Here is a 17,677-nt window from a genome sequence, read left to right as displayed (position 1 = left end):
AAATGTGCCTTAAAAATGTGCCAATAGATAACTTCTTAAAGTATGTTTTTACTAGCTGCGGCCCGCGGTGTAACAACAACCAAATTGTAATAAAATATCTGTAATATGTATTCGTTGCCCGCTCTTCTTAACTTAAAATAAATATATAATAGTGTAAGGTCCACAATTTATTAAAGTAAATGGAATATAGTGATGTAATAACTTCTATAACTGATGCGATTTTGTAAATTATTATAAAGTAGCTGAAGATATTATCTTAATCAAATATTAATTAATCGGTATATTAATTGAATTACTTATAATATTTTCAATCTCGTTTGTTTCTAATTCGCTACCTGATGAATATATGGACTTCATTTTATTACTATGAGCTTCAATTATATTTGCATCTGTGCCTTTACTTTCTGCTTCTTTATTTTGCCCTTCTTCATCTTGTCCTTCTTTATCTTGTCCTTCTTCAGCTTGGCCTTCTACACCTTGTCCTTCTTTATCTTCCCCTTCTTCATCTTCCTGCCCTTCTGTATATTGTATTTTGTCATCATCTGTATCTACACCTTTTATATCTTCATAATCATTGTCTCCATCACTTTTCTTTTCAGAGGCATTTCCTGCATCATCTTGAATTACTTCTTCCATTGTAATATATTTTGGGTCTTCATCTTCTACATTTGTTGCCTCTTTATGCGAGCTTATATTTTCTATGCTTACTGTATCATCAGCACTATAGTCTAAATCAGAATTATTTGCATCTTGCATTTTAATATCGCTGTGTTCTTTGCCACGCTCTTCCTTAAAAGATTTTTTACATGATTTTAACAAGTTAGACACTTTTCTTTTATTACATTCATGGCCAAAATACATTTGCAAACGCATTTGATCAAGTTGGGATAAAGTTTCTGATGGGGATATAACTAAACCAGGTTCCTGTAACAATATAAGATAGCTATAAAAATTATCAAAATATAAAAATAAAACCTAAGTACATTTAAATATTACTATATTAAATGTAAAATAGACCTGTTAACTTTGTTGTGGACTGTGCTTGGACGTAAAGAGACTTCAAAGCTTATGTTGTGGAGTCTAAAAATGAAATTATCACTGATAGCAAAATACATTATTAAAAAAAATACAAAAACAAAATTTAATATATCACAAAAACAAAAAACGTATGCTATTGCTTATTTGAATAGTCTTTGCTGGTTCTTCTGTAAGTTATTATACTTACTAAAGGTACTATAGTAGCACGTCCATTTCTGCTAAAAGCACGATCATGAAACTGCATCACGCTCAAAGGATCGTATTCGACTAGAATTTTAGATGGTGTCTCTTCTTGTTTGCGATATAAATGTTGGTATGCTAATGAAATGAGATTTATAAATTATGTTAAAAAAATATTATGAATAAAAACAAAAAATATCCTATCTATACCCAAGTCAAATAAAACTTGAATGGAATATGGTTATTTCTGCACCTTGAAGAAAACCAGATCTTGAAGAAACGAAAATAAACTTTATGTGAGAACTTCGATATTAGGCCCAATCGTTTAGCTACAGACCAGATTTACACCTAATGAGCCAGTTATATAGCAAACCTTACGAATTTAACAAAAACTGTGGATGAGGCCCAAACCAAAGGTTTGTAGCGCAACGAGATGGATTGAATTGAACCGAGTTAAAAAAGAAATGTGGTGAATGGTGGTGGTTGGTTCATGAGCATAGCATTCTAGCATTCAGTCAAGGTTTTAGAGAATCCTATTATAATAGAAACAGTAACATAACGGTACAAAAGCTTGGGTATGAATTGCTCTAGGTTGCTTCAATTAGTTTACTAGCAAACCATGCAGAGGTCGTGCTGTCTTTTAAAGGAGCGCCACCTACCAAATGTATTTTCACACCATCCAGCAACATATTGAAATATACACACGAAATTTCATTCAAATCGGTCCAGCCGTTTGGAGGAGCTAGGTACCTTCATAATAATTATATAGGTATAGTTTAAAGTGTTGCCGGTTATTTTCTTTGAGCAGCTGCCCGATTTGCTAACTTTTCCAACAAGGTGACATGATAGCGACAGTAGTCCACTTTTAGCTTATTTTGTTTGTGGGTAACAGGTAGCCACCACTAAGCAACTAAAAAAAGTGAGAGAAGCAGTGTGAAGCACGCTTGGATCCCTTGCATATGTCCTATAGTTGTATGTTATCAAAGTAGTAATCAGTAGATGTGATGGGGAAGTCCTATCAACGCAGAAACCCGATGATGGTAATGTATAGGTCTAAGTCATCGCCTATCTACGAATACGAGTATATGGCAATAGCTTGAAAACTGCTTGTGTAACGTATAGATATTTTCAATAAAAAACGTTTCTTAATACAATATGCACAATAATGCAAAAATAAGCATGAAGCTGAACGCTTTATATTGTACAAGCCTACTTATTGGAATAAAACATACCAGGATGAATGTTATCCCACAGTACCCGTATGTATTTGTCTCGGTGAGGATGTGTAACTTCATCTTTGATACCGATCCCGTGGAGTAGCGTATGTAGCATATCTTTAGTTTTTAAACAGTCATAACCAAAAACTAGTTCCTGTAAAAAATAAGTTCTTCAACCTCAGCTTTTCAATATTCCACTGTAGAGAACAGGCCTCCAACCTCATGGAAGAGAGAGAAGTAGCTCATTCACTCAGCTGTGATAGCCTAGTGGTCAGATCCGTCGATCCGTGGATCCCCAGCACGCATATCTAATTTGTCAAAGTTACATGACTTTTTAATTTATGCAATTAAATATCACTTGCTTTAAACGATAAATTAAAAAAAAATCATGAGGAAACCTGCACACCGAAACTGGCGTGTGAAGTCTACCAATCCGCATTCGACAAGCATGGTCCACCATGCTACCAACGGCCTAAACTCTTATCATTCTGAGAGGAGACCCGCGCTCTGTAGTGGGTCGGTTATGGGATGAACCACTCAGCGAGTGTTGGAGACATGCTGGGAGTGTCTCTAAGTGATCAAATCAGAAATTGGGAGGTCTATAGAAGAACTAGGGTCACCTTAGTACCGCGAAGCTGCAGTTGCAATGGGCGGGGTACGAAACTTGGACAACCGATGGACTTCCCAAGGTCCAGGTCCAGGATCCCAAGGTGTTGGTCGACTCCTAACGAGGTGGACAAACGTCATCAAACTAGACAATGGAAAGTGCTGGAAACAAGCGGCCCAGGGTCGTAGAATTTGGAACCCACTACAAAAGACCTCTGTTCAGCAGTGGACGTCAATCAGTTGAGGTGATCCGCATTGGAACAATGTATCGCTTGCTTGACTATAAGTTTAGTCAAATTTACAAACTCCGAATAAATTCTGAAAGAAACCTCACAAAAAGTAATTTCAGGACACGCTCGCATATACTTACTACTGCTACATAAACGAAATGGACGTTGCAACTTCGTAGACGATAAAGAATCATTAGAGACACTTAAAGGCACTAGACCATACGCTTATTAACAGACGTTGGACTGAAAAACTTGGTGCGCTTTTTTTTTGAAGATACGCAAAACTATTTGTAACTCATTCTTGGACGTTCGGTGTGATTCTTCTGCCTTTAATAATAACAATCGATATCACCGACAGATAGGGGTCGGTCGTGTTAAATAAAATAAATATGCTAAAACCAAACCTGTTTGTCTGTCTGTCTGCCTGCCGAGCTCCAGGTAACGTGAGATAGATGCCTATGTGGTGAAAAACTTATCAACACAATTCTTTATTTAAAGAGGATTGTTTGGTTTTATGAAACCTAGGTAATAGTGAAATGGGAAATAATAAAAGTAGACTAGGTCTCCTACTAATATTTTTATTGAACTCTGTGTCTTAGAGTACGACATACATAATAATTCGACTACACGGTCAGCTGATGCGAACTATAAGCGCCGCCATGTTGGCCTCGGCTGCTCTGATTCTGTCACTTTATCCCTACTCCGCGGCCGACCGTCACGCGACATGAAACATACAGTCGAAAAAGTCTGACGATAAAAGTTTCAGTTCAATAAATCAAATTATATCTTATAAATATTAATTTTGTTCATTAGAATAAAATACATTCAATGCAACAGACGGACAAAAATACAGACTCGCGAATGAAACCTACCTACCTATACCCCTATTCTACGCTTCCATTGTGACTTATGAGATACGGAACTATTAAAATCAATAAGTAATTAAGTATCCTTACAATTTCTAAGTTATCCATAAACCTTGGCTCGTGATTACATTTCCGTTCTTTTCTTGGATTAGTGATGTGAATCCAACTCATATTAACCGAAGACTTATCAATATCTTCCATTCTCATAAATTGAATACATGATCTTCTGTGTATTATTTGAATAGCCGATTCCATCAAAACGCCAAAAATATTGTCTGAATCCAATGTAAAAAAAAAAATATATAAGTAAGTTTTATTTACACGTCTCACTTATCTGTAGAAATAGAGATGTTAAATAAAGACATAAATCCGTTTACATTTTATAAAAGACTGAAGAGTGCAACAATAATAATATACTTATAGGAGCTTCATCCAATCAGTCATTTGAAACTTTCAAAAACATAAACGTTGACAAAGGCAAATGACAGTCCCGCGGGACTGGACCTACAAACATTACGTTATACTTTTTTTTTCTATAACAAATGATTCGTAAATTTACGAAATATATGTGGCCCAGTAGAAGAACCAAATATTATTCGAATACGCTAGGTAAGCGACGTTGACTCAAGTCAGTCCTCATTTATATATTTATATAGTGTCGTTAAGTCTCAAGTGAGTGTTTTGCTACTGTTCCCTGAGAAGTTCTGTCCTTTAACTCCAATAATTAACGAGATCTCCACGAAAGTTCCATCCAGCCTTTTCAATTAAAAAGAATAAAATCAGTTTAGATACGGCAGATTTATGATGTCAAATCAACGAAAAATATCATCCTCTATTGCGAACGAACCGCATTCATATTATTCTGATAAATAGTAAAGTCTTTAATGTTAACCCAGAGTTTCAGATTTCATTGAAATTCTATAATTCTATAATTGCATTGAAATCTAATCAGTTTAGCTTTTCCGTGATGTGCAAACAGACTTTTATACAAACATATTAAAATTAAAATTATTTCTTTCTGTCCTTAACAAATTACATTGTAAACGTACTTACAAATCTGCAGCCAGCTCCCCTAACGGTAAGGTTTGAATCGATAGTACTGATTAGCAGGCTTTAAATTGTGATAATGTTGAAATTGAAATGAAATGAAATGAAATTAACTAGTGGTGAACGGTTGACTGCTTAGGAATCTCCTTCGATTAGGTGCTACTTATTTAAGCATTGTTCGTCGTTAGTGAAAACGGGCATAAGGGTCTGACCTATAGTGTTTCGAGGATTAGTTCCATTATGTTCTATATTTCGATTTCGATGCTCGAATATCACCGGCACTTAGGAGATCTGTCTAAAGTTCTTCTTCTTCTTCTGTATGTGGCTCAGGTTAATTTGTTCGCTGGCGTTACTTCGACCGGTTTCTATCTATTTAACGCCTTAAACTATTAAAAGTCCTGAATTTAACAAAAGAGTTTCAGTTGTACCGTGTAGAGTTTTTTGTGACAGAGCTAGTGCGGGCAAGTACTACTGGCATGTTTAGGTATTTCAGCCGTATTGTTGCAATACTGTGTTCCGGTCTGAAGGGCGTAGTTGCTGGTGCAATTACAAGCACATGGCTTCAGGAAGATGGGCAAAGGGCGGCACGTTACGAGCTCGCATGCCCTGCAAAGTGCTATGTTTATAGGCGATGGTTATCCACTCAGGTACTATCAGGTAAACCATCTACTCTGTCCGCCAATTATTATTTTAATCAACGAAAACTAAAATCCTTACCATAACTTCGTTCGTCCACGTAATACCTAACGACTCCATTGGGCCACCGTACGCTCATATCATTTTGCAGTGCAGGATCTTCTTGTATCTTTACCGTATTTACTATAAAAAAGTGCATATAAAATTGGTTACTGGGTTACATATGTAGAGGTTAATAGGTACTATAAAATAGTGCATGTATGTAGTTAACATTAGTTACTGGGTACACATGGGTGATAGCTCATAGGCTAAAGTTTAACACAGTAGTAGAAGCCTATAGTTTTTTTCCTGCAGCACGGCTAGCATGGGCAGGAGACAATTATCTCCCAGCTTGATCAACTCTCAGAGCACTGGCGCAGAAGTGGAAATAATATCCAAATAATATATGTGTATTAATAAACGGAGGTAAACTTCTCCTATTCCATGTTCCCGTGCTTTAGCAGATGGACACGTTAATTATGTACCTTGTCAGGGGATATAATTTTCTCCTGCCTCGTCCTCCCGCCCGTGCTAGCCCTACAGAAGGGACCGACTTCGACCCCGGCACGCAGCTCTTAACTTTTCTGAGCTATTAAATATCACTTGATTTAACGGCAAAGGTACCTAAACTTCACACGCCTTTGAGAAGATCTCCAAGATCATCTCAAAGGCGTGTGAAGTTTAGGTACCTACCATTCCGCATTTAGCCCGCGTTGTGAAATACGGCAAAACATAATCAAATTTAAGAATTAGGTAGGTAGAAACCGAAACCTAACCGAAACCTTTGCGGTAGGTAATAGGTACTGTATTTATAACATAGGAAAAGTACGGAGTCATTACCCAACAAAAAAAACTAACTTGCATGAATAAGAGTTATAATTATAGAGTGAACATAACTTATTTGTTTACTTTACAAAATTTTGTTTTTAGTTACCACCGATTCTGAATGTAGTTTTCTATTGAGAAGAGCACGCAAGCTGGCAAGAAAATCAATAGTTAGGTAGGTACTCATTTTCTAATTTGAAAATCTATACCTACTTATAATAATGTTACAATGAAACTTTTAACTTAACCTACTGTGAAGATCATGCCTTTTCGTTTATAGTTGTCAATTAATGTACCTACCACTTCTGCCTGCCTTTACGAAATAGCTATTCTGGTATTAAGTACTAGAGATTATGCTCTATTTTGTTTAAGAAAAAAAAACCCGTGGTTAAAACTTATATTGATGAAAAAAATGTCGCGATCAAAGTGTCAAAGTCAAAGTCAAAGTCAGGTACGTAAGACGTGTAGGTACTTCGTAAGCGTTCCCATGGTAGATCCTCTTGCTTACCGAAATTACTTTCTTCTATCAGGGGCTGCGTAAGAGAATAAAGGGAGGAATACACCGCAGAAATCGCAAACAAAAATAACACTAAAACAAGTTGCATTGTTAAATAAAATAAAAAATAAAAAGTCGTTTTTGAGTTTAGCAGCGTTGCTATAATATTTTATATAGGAAACAATAAAATTGTACATTGTAGTGCATTGTATTTAGTTTTATAGTTTCCATGTATTTTATTTACGAGTTTTAAATAATTTTGAATACGTCCTACCTAAATTGATTTACTAAAACTCACTGTAGTTTAAGTAACTAGCTACCTATATCAACTTTTGAGTTACATAGTTTAGGTATAAAGAATTGAGCTTATAGAATTATTACAATAAGGTGATAGTTAAGTATTAGAAGAAATAGGTAGACTTACCAGTTACCTACCATGCCATTTGAAGAAAAGTTTCAAACTTCCAAGTGTTCGTACCTATTTCAAGTACTGTACAACCCTAATAAAAACCTACTTCCAAGATATTATAATACATGAGTTAATTTGCAGTTAAATTGATATATGTTAATAAACAGTTCTAAGTCGATTCATCAGAAAAAGGAATGTATTTTCTACCCACCGAAGCCAGCTAGTCTCAGCTCGATCAAAAGCAGAGCTCCAAATTCTAATCTCCAAGACATAAAATAATAAAACCCATTTTGTTGTAAATGAAAACAAACTAAGATCGTTATCAGAAGTACATCTAGATATCTACCAATAGGAACGCTCCAAGTAGTTGTCATTTAAATGGTTAGCCTATCATTTATCCTCATCCTCTTTTCATTATACCGCTCCTTCACACGTAGTAGAAGATAATTTATTATTTTTTTAGAAAAGTTTTTAATTATTTTACATTTTCCTACAATTTAATTAATCTGCCTAAAGTGACATAAAAGTCATTAAAAAAAATTGTTCTCTTTTCCACCCTGTTATACTATCAGACTGTGGATCATAAACCGAAGATAATTTTTATATTTTATCTTTCCAATATTTGCAATAAATAGACAAAAAGTGAGAAAAGTAAAATAATGTCAATGTGTTATATCGCCTAGCACTTCATAAATAAAATAAAGATCGTTCGATCGATAGACATCGTTAAGTCAAGCTGTAAAATCACGTAATAAATGGTTGGACGGATTATAATCTTACTTGACATTGACAGCATGTAATAGAAAACAAATTTTACCGGCTGTCAACTTAAAAGTCAATAAAACGGCGTTGTCAAACAATTAATTTATCAAAATTACCCCAATAATCGTAAGGAGAACACGCTGAGTTCTATTTACTTAGTGTTTAATACTTTACTGTTTTAGCCGACGAAAGAAGTTATTTGACGGAATAATATTGAGCTTCATTCCATAATGCGGCTATATATAACGGTATTTTGTTATTTTATATTAACCGTCTCTACGAACTTAGTTTCTGCGGCTGGTTCAGTGGAATTAAATGAATATACTTTTGATAAAATCGTCAGTAAGTTCGGCGCGGCTTTAGTTAAATTTGATGTGGCATTTCCTTTTGGTGATAAACATGATGCCTTCGTGGCACTGGCCAAGGAAGCGAAAGACATAGACGAATTATTATTTGCCGACGTTGGAATAAAAGATTACGGCGAAAGGGAGAACGAACAGCTAGGGCGAAAGTACGGAGCCACGAAGGACAATATACCAGTGGTCAAACTCTTTTTGAAAGGAAAGAGTGAACCAATTCATTTTGACGATACCAAAGGTTTCACTAGTGATGACTTGCGACGGTTCGTACGCGAGAACAGCGGAATATATTTGAGCCTCCCTGGCTGTATTAGAGATCTTGATGTTCTAGCAATTAAGTTCCAGGGTTCAGCTAAAGAGGATAGGGAGAAAATATTAAAAGAAACTGAGAATATTGTGGAAAAATTAGACACTAAGGTAAGGATTTCTAAACATATTAACTTTTGTTAAATTAAGAGAATTTTCATACTAAACCTTAATTGTTGCTCCAGGTTTATTAGACAAACTTATATAATATAGATATATGCCATGTTACTCATAAAAATTAATAAATTAACATATTATTTATCCTTCTGTTTAATCAACTATCTATACTTAGGTTCTTATTAATTTTATATTTTAGGATGCAGCTGCAGGAAAAACTTACAGAACAATAATGCAGAAAATTCTAGAAAAGGGTGATGAATTTATTGCCACTGAAATAAATAGAATTAATAAATTATTGAGTGGGAAAGTATCAAATGAGAAGAAGAAAGAGTTGGCCTCGAGAATCAACATTCTTCAGTCGTTTAAATTTTCATCTAGCAACAAAAAAGAGGAACTATAAATAATTTATTTCACTGTTTTTTTAAAAACTAGGTACCTACATTATTTGAATTATGACTGTTTCCACAGTGTTTATTCCAATGAACTTAAAAACTACATTTTTCATAAGGCTTTCATGTCAGTTAATTTAGGACTCTCCATTTTTTATTTCCAATTTAATTAGAGTACTTGTGCAAATAAGTGCTTAAAAGAATTATTACAGGTGCCTGTTTTTATTTGATTTAAACAATTTAATTACCAGTAATAAAATGATGTATTAGTAATAAAATTTTTAACCAAAGTACTTAAATATGTGACTATTTTTAGCAATTATTGAAAATTTTCTGTAATCATTATCTTACAATACCTTCAAACAAAATAGATTTTTATTTCAGTAGTATTCAATTTAATTTAATTAAAATAGCATTCCATTTATTTTCCTTTTCTCAGGACATTCCAATTAGGATAATCTAATATTAAGTCTGAATTTATAACAAAGCAATAATATTTCTTGTTTGTATATGTATTTAATTGTTCACAAAATTTGAGTAATAGTCATAATAAATATATGAAATATTAAGTTTTTATAATTTTTTCAAAACTTTACATGGTTCATCTTTTTCATATCAAAAAATATAGATCAGACATCAGTGGGCATCTAATAGACATTGGAAAGTCTCTATTGCAATAAGCCAAAGTGGAGGGCTATTCTACTAAGACTTGCAAGGTTTATGACCTTCACGTAGCTGTAAAAAATGATAAGCAGTTATATATACACTGTTTGCGATAACAGCAAGAACAGGCAGTTTTAACTACATCCAAGGACAGTAAGCAATTTCACTAATAATATGATGGATATGGATAAACATGTGCTGATGAATATGACTGTATCATATACATCAGCATAAGTTTATGAGGTTTTGTATTAGGCTGTAGTCCTCTACAGCCTAATACAAAACTGACCAAATGCGGATGTGCAAACTTCACAGGCCTTTGAGAACATTATGGAGAACTCTTAGGCATACAGGGTTCCTCACGATGTTTTACTTCACCGTTGAAATAAATGAAATGTTTAGTTTAAATGAAAATCGCTAACTCTGCAAAGTTTCGAGGAGCATGCCGGGGGTCGAAGTCACTCCCTCACCAAAATGGAGGCTGAGATTTAAACTTCTATGAGTATACCTACATAAAGGGTACATCAGGCCCAGGGGTGTTTTCTTTAGTGCGCAAACCACACGGATTCTCCAATATTTGCTTCTACATTTCTCTCCTCATAAGATGTTGAATTTACACATGCATTTTAAAATCAATATCTTAACTTAAATAATAAAAAAGAACTTTGAATCAACAACAAATAGGTTGGGTTGTCTTTACAGGATTAAAACCTAAATAACCCTATACGGGACCAGTAAATTAAATTGGGAATTTTGTAATAGGGCCTGCTAAATATGGGTAGTAATAAACGAAACACAATTTATAAATGATATGTAATGTATTACAAAAAATCTTTACAAATTCTAGATAATTATTCTATGGGTCCAAAGGCAACATGTAATCATCGGCTTTGTAAAATGATGAATTTGTAAAGAAAAATCTCCTATTCTTCTGGAAAAGCAAAATTGACAACTGAGAAGAGTGATGTCTAAACAGCCTACCAAATTGCAGTATAGAGAAACTACTGAAGTTGTTTCTAGTCCAATTATCCGATTCAGTAATTTTTTTAAGAAGTTGCCAACCAACATTCAGGACGCATAATTTCACATAGACATTCCAAACTTTGTACATGGTGATCGTCAACCTAGCAACCAAATACTGGAGCAGGATGTGTTTAGATTTCCAAATCGTCAAGACGTATTTAAATCTAAATTTCCATGTATTTTAATGTTTCCAAATAAGATAATATTAATGAAATCATCTATTTATCTCGAATCATTTATTTTTCATTCAACTTGCCGATTTACCTACCTACTGTTATTATAAGTATACCAACTGTAAGAAAAGCCTCGTGCCATATACCTATAAAATAAGTTTATGGCACAGGAATATGCAATACACCACACACCACCTCAGTCGACGCAACGCCACGCATGTTAAGTCTCATAAAATCTTAGCATGCCCAAAAACCATTATTACCAGCACCCAAAAACACTTCACATAGTTTTTAATGTTTTTAGGCATACAAATACACTTACCTAGAAACAGCATGTCAAAACCGAAATCGTGGCTTATGACCAATATGTTTCGGATTTATGGTTTTTAATTATCTACAAATTATCATTTACCGATGGTCACAACTTTCAGTAAAAATACGCAGAGTAACCTACCATGCACACATTAGGAGATAAGATATTTGAAATATTTATGAAATTTATACCTTCATTTAAATCATCAGTACATAGTTTAAGTTATCTGTTTCTGTATAAAATTGTTGATTCAATACCTGACGAATGACGTAAAAAATATATATATTTCTTTCTTTGAATGTACATTTTAATACAAAGCCTTGGTTCATGATCAATTTAAATTAAAGTCTTTATTGAACGAACGGTTTAACCACGACGAGGACGCCGCCGGCAGATTTGGTGTGTAGCAATTTACTTAAGCCATGCCCATATGAAAAAAATACAACAATATCACGTTGCACGTCATACCATGTTCACCGTAAGGCACGAGAGATCTTACAAATAAACGTGACATAATGTCGGAATAGATAAACAGTGTTTCATTACACTTTAACCGACAACAATTTTCAAATGCATAGGCACTTGAAAAGTGTTGAAATAACACTGCATAACCATTCCGCTATTATGCGAGGTTTATTGTTAAGGCTCAAAATGCTCAGGACAAATGTCCACTAAGGTCAAACTGACGGTGTGGGGCTAGTGCAGGTCCAATTAGATTATCGACTGATAAAATATTATAAAAGTGTTTCTCTGTTTATTTGAAGAACGGCACAGTCGCTTTACCGATCTTCTAAATTTGGCACAATGATACCTTGATTTGACTGTTTTACGTTCTCTACTTTTTTTACCGTGGACCAAGTGATTGAATGAATGTAGAAGTCCCGTAGGTATCAGTATAATAGGAATTTCTTCTTTCTAAGATTTATTTCATAGAGGTTACCTCTTCATAATCATATTGGCCACGCCTCACGAAACGCACCGCTTTACTATGTTGGCATACGACTAAATCTAAACCTAATATAATCAAAGTAAAAAAAAAATAGCAAGAAATTATCAAAATAGAACCACAGTATAAAGAGATACAGAAGTTTGTCGACTTTGAACTCATAATAAATGCCATAGTCTTCTAGACAGTATCGTGACAACATATTTCTTCGCCCCGCAAATACATAACGATTATCTATCTATCCTTACTCCGTGATATAACCCACGTGGGTTTACCCACGATTTCCATCGGAGGCAAGACATACCTGCTATATAAAATGTTGATGATGATGATCAAATTGTAACATTAATTATAATATACGATGTATGGAGCATAATAAACTAACCCTTGGATATCCTCCACTTTCGCCACTCATACTGAGCCATACAAGTCATACAGCATACATACTTTACTAAAGCTATACTTAATTGTTGTTTAGTCGGAATAAACTATGACTTTTGAACTTTGTGCGTGTCGATGCGCAGAATTCAATGGTCTGTATCGGCCAATGAGCGGGACGGTACACTTGCCTACCTGCGCGAAGCTACTCTCGCAGCCAACTTCCGTGACGACATAAACTTTGAATGGAACTATACCCTCTCCTGTATATTTTGAAAATTACTTGCATGGATACTTTTTTGGAGACTAAATACTACAAATGTTGTGTCAAATATAACCTTATAATTATTAATATAATCGAACTTTATACAAAATAAATGGAATTTATTAGATTTTATTAATTCATTAAAAACAACAAGTTAAAATTATTACTCAGATTTTTCACTTTGCACATTAAGTTCTTTTAATTTTATTACAATGCCATCTGAGCCTTTGTCGTCAGTAAGCTCTTTCTTGGAGTCATCGTCCAGTGTTTTGTCTACACTCTTTGGCTCTGGAGTGTCAGTGTCTTCACTTTGTGTGATACTGCTCTCTTCGTCAGAGTCAGATGATAGGTCTTGGGTGTAGATACTGCACTTGGTCCTGACAATCTCTTGTGCCTCCGCAAACTTGGTCTTCCACAGTTCAGCATCTGAAAAAAGTGAGCACCAGAGTGTTTTATCTAAATAAATATAAAAATGAAAAAATAATCAATATATTATATTATTTATTACGTTTACATCATCAGCCACTGCTGGACATCTGTCTTTTGTAGAGAGTTCCAAATACCCTGGTATTGTGCTGCTTAAGTCCAGCTCTCTGTGTTGTTGATGTCATCAAATCAGTTGGTCAGAGTCTACCAATGCTACATTGTAGTTACAGGTGAGAGGTCAACGTTCCTGCACCTTGTGACCCCAACGTCCATCATGCAGAGCTATGTGCCCTGCCCATTGTCACTTCAGCTTAGTGACTCTTTAAGCTATGGCAGGAACTCTGGTTGACAGATCACCTCATTCCTGATTTGATCACATAGAGATAGAAAACAACATACAAGTATAGCTCTTTCCATAGCCTGCTGAGTAACCCTGAGACTTTTTATCAGAAACGTACAACAAAACTTTAGTTTTCAGGCACTGAGGTATATTAGATGCAAAGATACTACAAAATTTCACAAATGCTGCCCAGCCAAGTTGGATTCAGTGGTTCACCTCTTTCTAAAAAATTAGTTGGTGTGGAACATGAACATAGGACATAATCTTCAGCTTGCTTATGTTCATTGATATGCCCTCTTGTTAATCCCTACTAATATTATAAATCTCAATGTAAGTTTGTTTGTTACGCTTTCACTCAAAAACTACTTAATCAATCCTTATTAAACTTAATTTTATTATCCTTACTAAACGAAGTTTTAGAAGTATATAGAAGTTTTAGAAGAAATAGGATACTTTTTATCCCGACATTAAGCTTGGTTCCTTTGGGAGAGGGGATGAGGGTTTTACACCAGACCTCCGACAAGTTATAACCAATTTAAATAATTATTTTTGTACTATAGAGGTTATTATATGTGTTTAAATTTGCCCAAACTGTGGTTGGAGACAGAGGACAGAACTCCTCAGCGGACAGCAGCAAACTCCTCATTTAGCGATACTGAATACTTTAATTTTTTTTAGATCTACAACTAAATTTAATGCCACATCAAAAAACAAAATAAACGCAGACAAAGTTGCGGGCAACAGCTAGTTATATATAAAACAAATATATTATTTTGTATTGCTAGAGATGGAAGTTTGAATCCTGCTGGTTCCAAAAATTTTATATGCTTTATAAATTTGATATATATCACTTTCATTCTGTTGTTAAAGTAAAAAAAATATATTACATTAACTAGCTGAAAAACTGCAATAGTAACGATTTTCATGACTTCTAATTGATATATTGAGTTTTATTGGCAAACTTAAATGATTACTCACTTTGTGGATTTCCAAATTTAATAGCCAATAATTCCTGTTTCATTGTTTCATCTGCAAAATCAGCAAATACAGACCAGTTGAATGCCTTATCAGAGCCACAATGTACATTCATCCTGATGTCTGGTGTTATAAAGTGGTTGGCACATACTTTTAACGTCTTGTCACGACGCATAACAACTCTCACTGTATTGTTTCCAGTATGACGCAACAGTTTAATATCACCAGTTCCACGCTCCTGTAAGAAATAGGCAATTACTTTTGAATGTAATTTTTCAAAGACCATTATTAAAAAAGTTGTTGAGATAAAGATATTCATTAGCTATCTATTATAATCATGCCACATAACTAAATTCCCTTTAAAATAGTCATAATGTTATATTTGGGATTAGCAGATTCATTAATTATTAATTATGGACTTAGCAGCGTAGAACCTATGAAACCCATATACAAGAAATATATAAAATACAATCAAGAATCTTAAGTGTCCCTAACTATGTTAAATCACCTTACAGGATGGATGAGGCAGGATATTTTTTAAATCTTAAATGTGCATGATTAAATAAAATGTCAGTTATTTGTTGTCACAACAATAGCAAGTAAGTATGTATAAGTCGTAATCATAAGCTTGCCATGCTGTGTGCTGACTACTAGCGTGAGTGACTTAGTTGCAGTTAATTGGTCACTCAAAATTGGTAAATAAAAAAAATCTTTAGGATATTACAGCAGGTTAGAGGTTAAGTATCAATAGCAAATATGCAAAAGTATTTTTTTAATTGTCACAATACTAAACTGGCAGCTCTCCTCTACACTATGCCACATATATTAAGATCACTATCCCTCATTCCTATAAGAGTAGCCTGAGCAATGTCCACAGCAGAATTAATAGGTTGATCATTCAATTACAATGTAACAATATTTTTTTATATTAGACTAAATTTCCATAAGACATTAGTAAAAGTAACATAACTACTAGACAACGGTAATGATTGCTTTTACACTGTATAGAATAATTATAAGATTTGATATTTTTTAATATAACCTAAGAAACCTTATGAGGACTAAGTCCATAATTAATAATTAATGAATCTGCTAATCCCAACATGGATGGAGTGGTGCCGAGAATGCTGGCCGCATTGGTTTGTAAATTGTAATGTATTTTTCTGTTGTAGTAATAATTGACGGACCAAGTGGGCGGCCCACCTGATGGTATGTGGAAAACCATCACATATATCAGAGCAACAAGGAACAAATTGAACACATTTGTCCCAAGGCAAGCAAGGAACAAATCCTACATAGTGTCACACAAGTGTTAGGCCACATGTGCCTGTAGTTAGATTGGCAACCACAACCTTCAGATCTAAACACAGCAATGCTTGGCAGTAGGAATAATTCAGCTTAATCAGGTTAAGGGGTACAGGATATCAATGTATCATAATATCCAAAATATATCCCCATAATGGTAAGTATACTTACAAAAGTAAAAAAAAATTATTAATGAATAAAAATTCTTTTTGGTTTAAATTTAATTTGTTGTTTCACGATTTTCAATAGTACTTTAGCACTAGAAAGTAATGAAAAGATTAATCATTAACGTAACAAAAGATGTAAGAAAATAGAGTTTAATCCTTACCTTCCATTCATGGTCCGCAGTATCATATCTATAAAGCCGGGCGCGTATTTTCGCCAGTTCTTCTTCATCTTCTTCATTTGTATGGATATCAACCAGCGGCAGAGAAACTATAGGCTCAAAATGTGGGTCGTGTTCAGGTGTCTCCGCCTCACCATTTTCACTCTCACTGTTGCGTCGAACGCTTTCTTCAACCTAAACACAATAGATGAAAATTTCAAACAAAACTGATCACAAGGAAAAAATTCATAAATCATCCAAAACCTAAAATGCAAGTTACCGGTGAAGACATTTTTCCGCAATAATATTCCTAGTTGTTAGGAGTTAATTACAGAGAGGTAAATCAAATTATTAGAAAATTAAAGCAATTGTTACAAAAGAAAAGAAACAAACTTGAGAGAAGCTGTTAGAATATCTTCCACAGATACAAAATATTTGCAAAATTTTCTTTTAAAATTTTTCTTTTTCAATGTTCCTTTATCTGTAAAAAGTATTTGGTATAAAGTTTGTATTTATTTACTGGTCTGTGGTTTCTATCCTCTGTTGACAGTTTAATAGACCCAAACACACTGTCCAATTTGTTTCACCTATTTTAGACTAACGTACATGGAAAATAATATTTTCGTTTACGTCAGAGAACGTTCAAAGCATTTGTAACAAAAGAATGATGTTTATGTTATTTTTTTACAAAATAAATAGACCAAACTTAATACTTTGAAGACGAAGCTTAATTCTTCGTCCGAGTCTGCGAAGTATTCTTGATCTTTTCACATTTGACATTACTAGTGTCAACCGCAGCTGGCAGCTATCAATGTCAAGCAAATTAAACGAAACAAATTTCGTGTTCATAAAGGAGAAGCAAAAAATCTGCTACTTATTTAAATGCGTCAAGATTAATATTTGGTCTTCCTCATATTTCACCGATCATTCTCAAAAGCGTGTCTCCTCCATACCACGTGACATTGGCGAAGTAAATCGTACCCAATTGGTACAAACGCAAGCCATAAAAAAAAAAAAAAA

The 17,677-nt window shown here is 34.2% G+C and overlaps 3 protein-coding genes across 3 annotated transcripts; 1 reads left to right on the top strand and 2 right to left on the bottom strand.

The window, feature by feature from the left end:
* Positions 1-231: 231 nt before the first annotated feature.
* On the bottom strand, positions 232-13,277 carry LOC120627899 (zinc metalloproteinase nas-6-like). Its single transcript, XM_039896021.1, has 7 exons — positions 11,707-13,277; positions 5,902-6,003; positions 4,228-4,412; positions 2,451-2,589; positions 1,226-1,356; positions 366-924; positions 232-242 (listed from the first exon to the last, which is right to left on the bottom strand). The coding sequence occupies exons 1-7, from the start codon at positions 11,717-11,719 to the stop codon at positions 232-234; spliced, it is 1,140 nt and encodes a 379-aa protein (XP_039751955.1). The 5' UTR covers positions 11,720-13,277.
* Positions 8,422-10,094, top strand: LOC120628428 (endoplasmic reticulum resident protein 29). The gene is made up of 2 exons (XM_039896797.1): positions 8,422-9,127; positions 9,333-10,094. Exons 1-2 carry the CDS (start codon positions 8,582-8,584, stop codon positions 9,534-9,536), a joined length of 750 nt encoding a protein of 249 aa, XP_039752731.1. The 5' UTR covers positions 8,422-8,581; the 3' UTR covers positions 9,537-10,094.
* Positions 13,278-13,399: 122 nt separating the features above from the next.
* LOC120628429 (ran-specific GTPase-activating protein-like) lies at positions 13,400-17,093 on the bottom strand. Its single transcript, XM_039896798.1, has 4 exons — positions 16,938-17,093; positions 16,661-16,852; positions 15,031-15,265; positions 13,400-13,712 (listed from the first exon to the last, which is right to left on the bottom strand). The coding sequence occupies exons 1-4, from the start codon at positions 16,947-16,949 to the stop codon at positions 13,450-13,452; spliced, it is 702 nt and encodes a 233-aa protein (XP_039752732.1). The 5' UTR covers positions 16,950-17,093; the 3' UTR covers positions 13,400-13,449.
* Between the last annotated feature and the right edge of the window lie 584 nt (positions 17,094-17,677).

This window comes from Pararge aegeria, chromosome 12 (assembly GCF_905163445.1).
Source record: "Pararge aegeria chromosome 12, ilParAegt1.1, whole genome shotgun sequence".
Taxonomy (NCBI): Eukaryota; Metazoa; Arthropoda; class Insecta; order Lepidoptera; family Nymphalidae; genus Pararge; species Pararge aegeria.
The sequence above is the reverse complement of the archived record's forward strand: the minus strand, read 5'-3'. Positions and strand labels throughout refer to the sequence as shown.